At 50.2% G+C, this 12,003-nt stretch overlaps 1 protein-coding gene across 3 annotated transcripts; it reads right to left on the bottom strand.

Annotated features, from left to right (window-relative positions):
* Positions 1-1,210: 1,210 nt before the first annotated feature.
* TMEM119 (transmembrane protein 119) lies at positions 1,211-11,065 on the bottom strand. Of its 3 annotated transcripts, XM_072600208.1 has the most exons (3): positions 10,805-11,057; positions 7,974-8,146; positions 1,211-3,413 (listed from the first exon to the last, which is right to left on the bottom strand). In XM_072600208.1, the coding sequence occupies exon 3, from the start codon at positions 3,386-3,388 to the stop codon at positions 2,489-2,491; it is 900 nt and encodes a 299-aa protein (XP_072456309.1). In that variant the 5' UTR covers positions 3,389-3,413; positions 7,974-8,146; positions 10,805-11,057; the 3' UTR covers positions 1,211-2,488. The 3 variants fall into 3 exon arrangements, with proteins under 3 accessions (XP_072456309.1, XP_072456308.1, XP_072456310.1); XM_072600207.1 differs by lacking the exon at positions 7,974-8,146 and having other exon boundaries at positions 10,805-11,065; XM_072600209.1 differs by lacking the exons at positions 7,974-8,146; positions 10,805-11,057 and adding an exon at positions 5,682-5,761.
* Between the last annotated feature and the right edge of the window lie 938 nt (positions 11,066-12,003).

The following is a 12,003-nucleotide window of genomic DNA, read 5'->3' as shown; positions in this document are numbered from 1 at the left end:
GGGCCAAGCAGACAAAGACTGACTGCCTCCTACAAAAAAAGAGAGAGATGAAGAAGACTTCGTTTTCTTGGCCCGCTCTCTTCCTCCCCAGGGGTCTTTGGTCCTGCCATACTTCATGCAAGTAACATAAAACCCCCATGAGGGCCCAGGGCCGGGCAGAGCTCACAGCTGCCTTCCTCCCCTCTGCTGCATGTTGATGGGGAAAACCAAAAATGGGGAGGTTTAGATGAGAAAATTCATGTCCTCTGGTAGAGAGAGAGAGTTTTCCCCACAACAACCAGGGACTGGCTTCTGGACGCCATCCCAGGCTAGAAAACTACTCAGCTCAGAATGCTTGAGACCTAGTCTGTCTGTCCAGCTTCTCCAGGAAGCTGAGCAGGAGCAGGAGGCTGCCTTGATTTCCTGCAGAGTAGAGGCAGGGGAGAAGAAGCCCACTGTGCTGGACAGAGGACACTGTGTCATGTTGGCCAGACCCAGGGTCCAAGGGAGTCATGTGATCTCAGCGAGAGCTGCTGTCCGCTCCCTTCCCTCCTATGTCCCAAACTGGATTGCCACAAGGCTCCCTACACATTCTCTTTGACATGCCCAACACATCTGGGCCTCATATGTAGCTTTTCAGCAATCCCCAAAGGAAGGGAGAAGCTGGAGGCAGAGAATCATTCAGAGGACAGCAGGCCTGCTTGGGAGTCTATAGACTCCTAAGCAGGACCCCACAGAGGGTGTAGGAGTGGGCTCTCCCTTAGCTGGGTATCATGGGAAAAAACACTGGATTTGGAGATGAAGGATCTGGGTCTATCCCTTATTACTCAGAGACCCTAGCCAAGTCACCTAACTACTCTGAGCATGTTTATTCATCTGTAAAGTGGAAAAGTTGATTTCTGAGGGCCCTTCTAGCTCTCAATCAATGATTCTATCTCCCAAAACAGCCAAATCTACTTGGATAATTCTAAATCTTAGGACATTTTTCCATCAGCCAACTTTAAATATTCCTCTTGGGACCCACCTTTTCTCCCTTTGGCTCCATGCCCCAAACTCTATGCAGTCTATGGCTGGGTCTGCCAGTCAAACCCCACCACAGACTGAGAAGGTCTCCTTGCTTTCTCCCTTCTTCCCTCCCTCCCTTCCAGGCTTCACACCCTACCCTTCCCTACCACCCCTCCTAGGCTTTTGAAAGATAAGAATCCAAAGAAAGCCAGCCTCACAAGGTGGATCATACCAGACCAAAGTTTTATTAGAATTTATCATTATTATCATTGCTAGGTGGAGTAGCATACTCCATCTTGTCCTTCCCAGTAGGGTACCAGAGATGGGGACCTAGGGGTTGCTGGTATAGATGGGTTCCTGCTCCCCACCCCCGAAGCAGGTCATCCCACTATCTGGCCCTAATCCAAGAATCATCAAGGACATTGGCAGTGAAGCTCTAATTGTTGGGTATGGGGAATTCAGTGCCCCATCCTGCCCCTGATTCTCAAAAGTCACGGGACAAAATGAGATTGGCTGGAAAAGGAAGAGACCCTTCACTCTGCCTTCTCTAGTTTAAACGGAGGAGATGTTCCCCGTCAGGTCATACTTTAGTCTTAAACTAGCCAGACCAGTCATATCTTTGGGGAGGAGGGAAGAGGGGAAGGTCACTAAAACCTATTCTGAGGCTTGAGTCTGGGTACCCAGTTCCGGCTATCCTCAGACCCTCCCTCAGGTGGTTTCCTGAGCCAGAGACCCATATCTCTCTTCTCTCTATAACTGTCCTCCAAGTTCAGGGTCTGGTCCTGCTTCCTCCAGACTGTAAGCCTAAAGGGAAATTAAGGAATCCCTGATCCAATAGGGCTGGTATTCTCCTGTCCTCCCCCTCCATTCAAGGGAAGTATCAGAAAGGCCCTGGGTTCATAACAGAACAAAATTTCTAGCCCCTTATGGCAGTGCCAAGGGCTACTTCCTATTTGGAGGAAAAGCGAAGAAAGGGGCCAGCAGAAGATCATTCCACTTTGCTCTCCATTTCTCATGCACTGTCCCCCACAGGAAGATTTAACCCTTAAGTTAAGGGATCAAAGCTGGTGGCAAGCTACCTGTGGGTTTAGTGGAAGCAGAAAGAGTCTTTAGAAAAGAGGTTGGACCTTTACATCATCAGGGGACTCTGACTCAGCACAGTCTGGCTCCGGGAGGGGGATGTCTGGGGAAGCCAGAGGAGAAAAAAGTCCTGAGATTTCTGGGGGCTACTTGGTTAGAAGTCGAGTGGGGAGAGAGCTGGGCCCCCAGTCAGTCAGGCCTGGACAGTTTGGGTTGGGATGTTCAAGGCTCTAAAGGAACAGTCCAATGTAACCAGGTCACCTGAGAGTACAGGCAACATGTCCACGTCCCATGAGCCCTAGATAGACTCAGTGAGTCAACCCTTCTGCCTGGGTCTCTCTGGCCAGGGGAGAATGAGTGAGTCTCTGGAGGCCAGCTAGTTAACAGAGCTGTGCTTCAGTCTGGAAGAGTGAGTGGCCCTGGTTCACTGAAGGCAATCAGCTTGTTCCACCACTTGAGAGAAACCACTGCATGCACAAGGACCCTCAGGGATGGGGACACTGGCAGACTCCCTAGCTTCTTGCAGCAATGAGGGAGAGCCCTCCTGCTCACCATGGTCTGTCCCAATTACTGGTGACTCCTCTGCCCTGGTCTCAGCCCCTGATGGACAACTCAACTCTAAAGCCTCCCCTGAGGGGGCCTCGGGTATCTCTTTAAGGTTACCCTGACTTCCAAATTCCTCCTCAACCTTCTCAGCCTCCTCATCCTTCTTCCTTCCCTCCTTCTCCTCCATTTTGACTCCATCTCCATTGACCAGGGGCCCCTTGGTTGGAGACTTGAGATTCTGAGTAGCAGCCAGTATATCAGCCTGGAGCTGGCGGGAGGAGTCCACGGCTGTGTCTTCTGGGTGGGCATTGGGGGCCTTGTCAGGGACCTCACTGAAGGCCTGGGTGCCTCCGGTCCTGTCATTCTGGTCGACATATTTCTTCTTGGGGAAGGAAGATGGGTAGTAAGCTGAGGCCTTGTGCTTCTGTTGGACGATGACTGCCGCGCATATGATGAAGAGAAGAAGGAAAACCAGGGACCCCACCACGGCAATGAGCAGCATGTACTCCCGGAAGAAATCCACAATCCCATCCAGGAAGTTGGTTGGGGGTGAGGGACCTGCCAGAGGAGTGGGTTGAGGCCCTGCCAAGGTGGGGCTGAGGGCTGGGGTCCGGGGCGGGGAGAGACTGGGGGAAGAAGCTGAAGAACCTTCCATCTCTCCACTGCCTCCATTGTCCTCCAGGAGGGAAGCCTGGACCAGCACAGAGTGGGCAGTGGTGGGCGGGGCCCTCATGAGGGCCAGGAGCAATAGAAGGACATTGGCCACCAGCAGGGCCATTTTTCACCAGGCCTGGTGAGGAGATCTGCAGGAAATAAGAGAGGAGTTGGATCAGGAACATCTAGAATACATTCAATTCACTTAATTCAAGATGTATCATGGCCCTGGGAAAAGGGTGCTGGATTCAGAGGCAGGGACCTGAGTTCAAATACCGTATCTGCTACTTACTAGCTCAGCAAGTCATTTTCCCTGCCTAGACTTTACAACTTCATAGACACGGCTTGAGTTCAAATCCAACCTTAGACATTTACTCGATGTGTGACCGTAGACCTCTCTCTGCTTCATCAATAGAATGCAGAACAATAGTACCTCCCTCTCAGGAATGTGGTGAAGATCAAATGAGATATTTATAAAGCACTTTGTAAACCTTCAAAAGCTTTATAAATTCTAACCATGATTACTATTATTATAATTCAGATCTCCTGATTGCAAATCCAGTTTTCTCTCTGGGAAGAGGAAGAAAGAACAGATTCCTTGTAGATGAGTGGAGTCTTCTATATCAACCCCTGAGAGGAAGCATTTGGTCAGAGGTAGAGCAATGGCTGGAGTGGTGGGCCTATACTCATCATCCTGAGTTCCAATTCAGCCTCAGACACTTTCTAGCTGTGTGAACTTGGGGAAGTTGCTTAGCCCTCTTTGCTTCAGTTTCCTCCTTGCCCAGAGGCAAGAAGACCTGGGTTTAAAACCTGCCTCAGGTTTTAAACACAAGATGTGTGACTCTGGGCCAACTATTTCACCTCCCTGAGCCTCAGTTTCCTCATGTGTAAAATAGCTTGACTTGGAAATCTCCATATACCCTGAGTTTGATCTTCACATTGTGTGATATAAACACAGAGACTGATACTTAGGAGGAGCCCAATAAATCCATGTGGGTTGACTGATGGATGGCTTACGTGGACACACATGGAATCATCGTGTGTAAAGATGGCTTACAAACCCAGTCGTATTTGAAATGCTCTGGGCTGGGGCTAGATAGGTGGTGAGTTCTATATATAAGGGAAACCTGTCATGAAATCACGCTGAGAATAATGAGTCCATAGTTTGTCAGTATTTCAGGAAGCAGATAGGGCAGGAAAATGAAAAATTGAGAGGCCCCTGGGGCCTGGATTCTTGTCCCAGCTCTGTCCCTAATTCACTGGGTGACAGTGGGCAAGTCATTGCCTCCAGCTGGGCCTCAGTTTTCTTATCAGTGAAACAGCTATAGATAACACCTCCAGCCATTCAGATGACATCAAGTGAATGTTTTAACACAGAGAGAAAAGTCCCTCCTTGTCCCCTGTGCTCTGGAGAGGGACACTGGTGGGCGAGCAAGGAGGTAGCCCAAGGGGGCAGTCTTTTCTGGCTCGAGTCGGCCCACCCACCAGGGGAAGAGAACTGCCCATTTAGCAGGCCTGGCTCCAAGGGGTTGCCAGCCAGAACTATACCCTGGAATTTGACCACAACCCAAAGCTTCAAAAGGCACAGTCAGCCCTTTTGAAGGAGATAGATCTTCAGTTGTGGAGTGCTGCCTCCCCCACCCTGGGCTCTCTGGATCCTCACCCCACCTACCATACGCTGACTAGGTGGGTACTGAGGCTATTCAGAAAACTGGGCCTCAACATGAGGGAGCTAGCGGGACAGACAGGATTTCAAGTTAGGGACAGACCTCAATGTCAAGAACGACAGGAAATCTTAGAATAGACATTGTCAGAGCTGGGAGGGGCCTTAGAACAGAGAATGTCAGAGCTGGGAGGGGGTTTAGAACAGGGGATGTCAGGGCTAGGAGGGGCCTTAGAACAGGGAACACATACATTCTGGGACATCCTCCCTTGGAAATGCACCCAAATAGCCCAGCCCTCCATCATCACCCTCCTCTGAACTTCCACCCAATGTATGGACCACCCAATTCAACCCTTGTTCATTCTCTGTCTTGTTCTGTTTACTAATGACTCCCTGTGAACATACCTTGTTTCCTCAACTAGACCATAAGCTCCCTGAGGCTAAGACACTTTTTCTGCTTCACCCCCAGCAATGGGCACATGATGTCTGTTCAGGGGATACTTGTCAGATAATTTGACTGAAAGATAACTGTGTCAGAGTTCTTCTGTTTTAATCTCTTGCAAAAGATTCAAAACTAATTCTATTTTTAACCCCCTCCCCCTTTGGGCTCCACCTCCTTCCCTAGGAACTGAAACTTTGGCCAAGCCAGTCACCCCCCCCCCCAACCCCGAAACCCTTCTGGGGTGAGATTCCTGTGTGTGGGCTGAGGACCCTGGGCCCTGTCTCTGTCCTTGCCCCACCCCCAGCCTCCAACCTCAGCCATCCCCGTCAAGATCTGAAGTCCGTGCTTTCCTCTCCGGAGTCTCCCTTCTGAAAATAATTTTGTTGGAGACAAAAAGAGCCAAAAGGCTCTTCTGCTCCAGGGTGATTGGAGAACGTTTCTCCTCTCCCTCCCCAAAAAAATGACGTAGCCTCGGAGAAGATGAGAACCAGATGACCTGGCTGCTAGCTCCCGCCCACGCAGCCGTCCAGATAGGCTGCTCTCGGCATGAACCCCCAGATGCCAAGACCCCATCTGGCGCAGATTGGCGAGGCTGATTAATAAATTCCTGACAGCCCAGTATGGGGATGGAAACTTTGACATGGATTTCCAAGAGCCTGGTCTGCCTGGGGCCCAAGGTGAGAGGGAAGACACCAGATTCGTAGAGGGGCCAGCCTATACTGTCGGACAAGGATAGATGAAATGACTACTCTAGGGCTTCTGAGATCCTGTGATTCAAGAATTCCAAGATTTCGTGATTTCCAGGTTTCTATGATTCAGAGTCCGGGGCAGCTAGGTGCCACAGTGTGTAGAGTACTGGGTCTGGAATCAGAAACACCTGAGTTCAAATCTGGTCTCAAACCCTTTATTATTGGGCAAGTCATTTCATGCTGTTTGCCTCAGTTTCCTCGTCTGTAAAATGAGCTGGAGAAGAAAATGGCAAATCATTCCATTATCTCTGCCAAGAGAACATTAACTGCTTGATCCTGGGCAAGTCACTTCACCCTGTTGGCCTCGGTTTCCTCATCTGTAAAATGAGCTGCAGAAGGAAATGGCAAACTACTCCAGTATCTCTGCCAAGAAAACCCCAAATTGGGTCACAGAGATTTGGACATGACTATACAACAACATTTTCTAATTTAGTGATTGTATCCAAGACTCCAGCTTTCATTGTAAGAATCTATAGCTCCATGACTCTCTAACTCAGCAAATGTATGGTCTTGATTCTTAAAAAAATATGATTCTAATATTTTCTAATTACCCAATTGGAGGATTCTAAAATAACAAAGTCAGCAATGTTATTCCCTAATCCAATGACCGTCTGATCTCGAAGATTCTAAGATTTCGTGATTCTAAGACTCATGAATTCATTGACTGCGTGACTCTAAGACTCTCTGATTCCAAGATCCTCTAATGTGATGTTTCTATGAGTCTCAGAATCTTTGGCTCTAAGAGTCTGTTATTCGGTAATTCAATGATTCCTGGACTGCATGATTCTACGGGAGGCCTTGTGTTGCAATGGGCAGAGCTCTGGATTTGGACTATGAACTTTAAACCCAGCTCTGTGATTTTACAATCTGTGTAACTTGAAGCAAGCAACTCTGGGCCTCAGTTTCCTCAGTTGTAAAATGAGAAATTTAGGCTCAAGGATTTCCAAGCTCTAAGCCTGTGATCCCAGGATTCAAAGAGTGGTTTAAGGGTGGCCCTTAACAGTTCTGTGATTCTTTGAGGCAGGGCCCCTGGCACAAGCTGCTCTTTCATCTGGGCAGAGAACTCTCTTGGCCAGGGCCCTCTCACTGTCCAACTTCTCCTCATCACTATCACTATGCCCCTGTGTACGTGTATGCACACACACACTCTCTCACATATGAAGTCTACCATTAGCAGCCATCCAGGGAGATGGACCCTGGGAGACAATGTCATTTTCATTAGTCACTGGAAAAATGCTCACATCTGTATTAAAAGTAACTTGGTTCTCACCTGCTGCTGAAATATCCTGAGCAAAGAAAGAATATGGTTTGTTTTAAAAGCAAGGGAGCCCCTGGCCAAGGAGGCAGTGAGAGTGGTTGTGCTGAGGGCTTCTCTTGATGCAAGGAGGGGATCTGGACAGACTCAGGGTAGAGAGTGGAGAGGAAGCTCTGACATTCCCTGTTCCAAGACCATCTTAGCCCTGACATCCCCTGTTCTGAGGTCCCTCCCGGCTCTAACATCTCCATGTTCTAAGGCCCCTCCTAGCTCTGACATTCTCTGTTCTAAGGCTCCTCCCAGCTCTGACATTCCCTGTTGTAAGATTCCTCCCAGCTCTGACATTCCCTGTTGTAAGATTCCTCCCAGCTCTGACATTCCCTGTTCTAGGTTCCCTCCCAGCTCTCCAGGTTCTGTGAATCTTTAGACAGGAGCCTCTTCTGAACAGGAGATCAAGGGTCACTTCTGCAGTGACTAAGGGGAATGGTTGCTGAGGTACCAAATGTGGGGAGGAGAATGAGAAGAACTAGCTAGCCCTTTTCTCATCTCTTAGCTGAGGATCCACATACTGCCATCCTCCAATCCCAAGCTTCCACTCACCCCTAAATAATCATTGTCAAACTTTCCAACATCATCCTCTTTGCTCCTTCCTCCTTCGTGAGTTTGGCCAAATCACTGCCCGTCCCTTGGCCTCAGTTTCTCCAGCTGCCAAAGATGCTGTTGAGCCAGATATCCTTCTGTGGGTCTTCCCAACCTAAAAGTCCAGTGATTCCCTGAGAGCACAGGGCAGACTGTAACTAACTCAATCTGCTTTCTCCAGCTTCTTACAGCCTCTGGGAGATGGATTTTTTTCCCCCAAGGTCAGCTCCAATCTCGATCAATTTCAGTAACACTCCTAGGGGAAATTCAACCCCTGCCCTATGGACAGGGGGTGGGGAGAGCCACCAACTCCCCTGAGAAGGCAGGATGGCTGGCCCATTCCCTCACTGGGGGTTCTGGCTCTTGGTCTCTGTGCCTCGGTCAGGGCAGCCTGACTTCTGCCCCCATCCCCTAGATACAAACAGCTTTCAAAGCCCTTGGGGTCATAGGATGTAAAGCTAGAAGCTTCTATGGTACCTAGTCCAATCCCCATTAACTTCATGAGGATGGAACCAAGCCCTAGAGAGGTCTTACCTAGACTTACCCAAGGTCAGACAGGAAATTAAAAAACTGAGACCCAGTCCTAGCACTCTTTCCCCATCATCCCCCTATCCCTCGCTTTAGGGGTCCTCCCAGGCTAGGACCCCTCTACAGTCTGATCTTTCTCCATGTTCTTAGACTGTTCTTAAAGTCTGCCTCGGTGGTTTTATCCAAATCAAGCAGCCTGTTTGATTTGGGGTTTGACCTGTTCACATGTGACATGTCTGTCTCTGCTCCCTCCTCCACACAGCGGCCAAATGGATATCCCTGCGGTATAGTTCTGACCCTCACTCTCTGGCTCAAGAAACTGGCTCACTATTGCCTCAAACATGCAAATGACAACCCCCTCCTTCCCCCAAGGTTGGCATTTAAAGTTCTTTCCAATTTAACTCTGGCTCACCTTTCCAGGTTGGTTCGTCATTACCTTCCCTCAAGGTTCCAATCATACTGACTGCCTTACTGTCCTCTCTATGTCCCATCTCCCAGTTCCCACCTCCAAACTTTTGCCTGGGCTATCCAGCCAGGAATGCACCCCCTTCCCAAGCCAAGACCTCTTAGAATCAATCCCTAGCTTTCTTCATAGTTCAGCTCAGTGATGTTTTCTGATGTTATCCTTTTTAGCCCGCCCTCCAATTGCTTTGTATATTTTCTGTGTATACCCCCTACCCTTATCAATAAGCTCTTTAAGACAGGGCCTTTCCCTTTGCCCAGCACAGAGCCTGGAATATAATCGGCTACTTTAACAACAATAACATTTGCATATTTAATAAATGCTTGTTGAATGAATAAATTACTGGGAATGCAGATTACACAAATGTGCCCCTTCCCCTTCCAGGAGAGATCCCCATAGGTCCTTTGGTACCCTGGAAAACAGAGTCCTCCCCTTGTCTGAGAGGGGTCCTTTTAGGCCACTGGGCAGGTGGGTGGAGACACAGGGAGAAGGAGACAAGGAAGGGGGCCCACACACAGAAAACCTGGTTTCGATTAAAGGAAAAAGCAATGGACAAGTTCGATGGCGGGACTGAAACTGCAGACTGAAAAGCCCCCCGGCCCCCCCCCCCCCCCAGCCCCCCGCTCTGGGGCTTTCTGACCTTTTCCTCTTCCCTCTCTGGCCCAGGGCTTTGAGATCCGGCCTCCCTACCCCCATCCTCATAGACACACCCGTTACCGGTGGCAAGGAGGTTGGAGGGGGCATTCTCCCAGAAGAAAGAAAACTAAGGTAAAAGGTTCCCAGTGCCCCCACCGGACAGGCAGTCCTGGCCCGACCATGAGGGACCAACGAAGCCTGGTTTCCCAATGCCCCCAAAGGCCCCAGTTAGCACAACCACTGTGGACATTCCTGACATCCAAAGATGTACCCTGACCCCCACGCACATCTGTATCATGACATGCTCAACATACTGGCACACACAGCAGACACATTCACACAGAGACACACATATACCCATATACAGAGAGACACACTGACCCACATTGACCCACATGCAGACACACATTGATCCATATAGATTCACAGACAGCCCCAGAGAAGACACACACAGATACACGCAGTGATCCACACACAGATCAGTCATACACACACATAGAAACAGTCACACAAATTTGGGGGTCTGAAGGGCTGCAGGGAGTGAGGACAGGCAAAAGCCTGAGATTATAGGGAGCAGGAGAATGGAATGCCAAGTAAGCGTACAGTCCCATGAATGCACATTGACCTGAATCCCCTTCCACATAGAAACCTCTAGCAGCCACTGTGAATCCCACACCCGACACACATGTACACATACACATGCACACACAAATACATCCCACAAACAGACACAATCCTAACAACTGCCTTCATCTCCCATACTTAGGCCAGCTCCCCAGACCCACATGTGCAGGCAGACACCAGACACACTCTGTACAGTCAGGACCCAGGCTGGCACTGCTGGGGGCACCTGGCTGGTCTTAGCTACCTAAACGCACTCAGAATTGAGGCTCCCAATTGGAAAAGCCAGGAAATTGGGAAGGTGTGAGTGGGTCAAGGCTGGTCCAAGTTCAGTCTGCTAGTCCCAGGACAGGTCAAGCCAGAACTGGGGAGCCTGGGCTGATGGAGAGGAGGGGAGGAGATAGAGAAAGTGACAGGGCAATGTTTGGACAGGTCGGAGGAGGTTAGCCTCTAGCCCTGGGAGCCTCAGAGAGAACAGGAGACCCTCAGAGCTCCTCTTCCACCCCCGACCTGGACCTCCCTGCCCAGGGAAGCCCAGACTCACCAGAGGAGTTGCAAAGGGAGATTTCAGGATGCCTGGATTCCCCCGACTGAGGCTGGATGGGGTCCCACAGCCCAGTAGCCAGGGATGGGGGACCTTCTGGAGTCTAGCCTAGGAGCGGGGTGCTGCCCCTCTGCCTCCCTGCCCTCCTGCCCGCCTCCCCTTCCTCCAGCCAGCCAGTCAGTCAGCCAGCCAGTCAGCCAGCCTCAAGCTCACCAACTGAGAGAGGCGAGCCCCACCAGCTTGCTTTCATTAAAGGAGTTTCAAGTGGGGATAGGCAGGGCTGGGGGAGGGGAGGGGGCAAAGGGATGGGAGGGACTGACAGAGGGAGGGACTAAGGGCTGAGCTCCACCAGGGGCCACACACACATACACACACACACACACACACACACACACACACACACACACACACACACACACACACACACGCATTTGGGGTGGGTGGGAGGAGGGGCTGGTGTCCTCCAGCTGGAGGACTTCGCTCTTTCCTCTCTTCTGAACTTTGCTGGAAAGCAAAGTTTCCCTGAGTCAGGGGGTCCGAAGGAAAGCAGGAGAGAGAGGCAGGGAAGAAGAAGGAGGGAGAAAGGAAGAGGACCTTGTCACTAGGAAGGTGGGTAAGAATGAGGGGATCTTGGGAGCCAGAGTGAAGAAGGAAAAATCACCCATTCTGGTCTTGACTCAGTGTTTCCATGGTGGGAGGGGAGAGGCAAGACTCCGTGGAATGTGAGAGATTGAGTGTACAAAAAGAGAGAGGAGAAAAGGGATGGAGGACGTGAAAGCACCCACGCACCCACTGGAACCCCCAGGCATCCTCATCAAAGAGACATTCTAGCAAACAAATGCTCCCCCCCACCCCAGCTCCTTCCTCTTCAGAGCCAGGGGCACATTATGAGATCAGGGTCCCCAACACTCCCAACTGATGGGCGTTATCTCAGGCTTTGAATTGTCTGAGACAGGAGGGTCCAGAGGAAACAACAGACAAAACTCAATCCTTGGATGTCTGGGCTCTCGAGAATATAACCATAGAACTTAAAACATAGGACATAGAACAATCTCTCTTAAAGGGATCTGACTTAGAATATAGAAAACCAAGTGTGAATGATGGAAGGGCCTCAGAACAGGTGATGTCAGTGCTGGGAGGGGCCTCAGAAGCAATTCAGTCCAACCAATACCTGACTAAGAATCCCCTTTATAACATAA

The sequence above is a fragment of the Notamacropus eugenii genome, chromosome 4, assembly GCF_028372415.1.
Source record: "Notamacropus eugenii isolate mMacEug1 chromosome 4, mMacEug1.pri_v2, whole genome shotgun sequence".
Classification (NCBI taxonomy): domain Eukaryota; kingdom Metazoa; phylum Chordata; class Mammalia; order Diprotodontia; family Macropodidae; genus Notamacropus; species Notamacropus eugenii.
The sequence above is the reverse complement of the archived record's forward strand: the minus strand, read 5'-3'. Positions and strand labels throughout refer to the sequence as shown.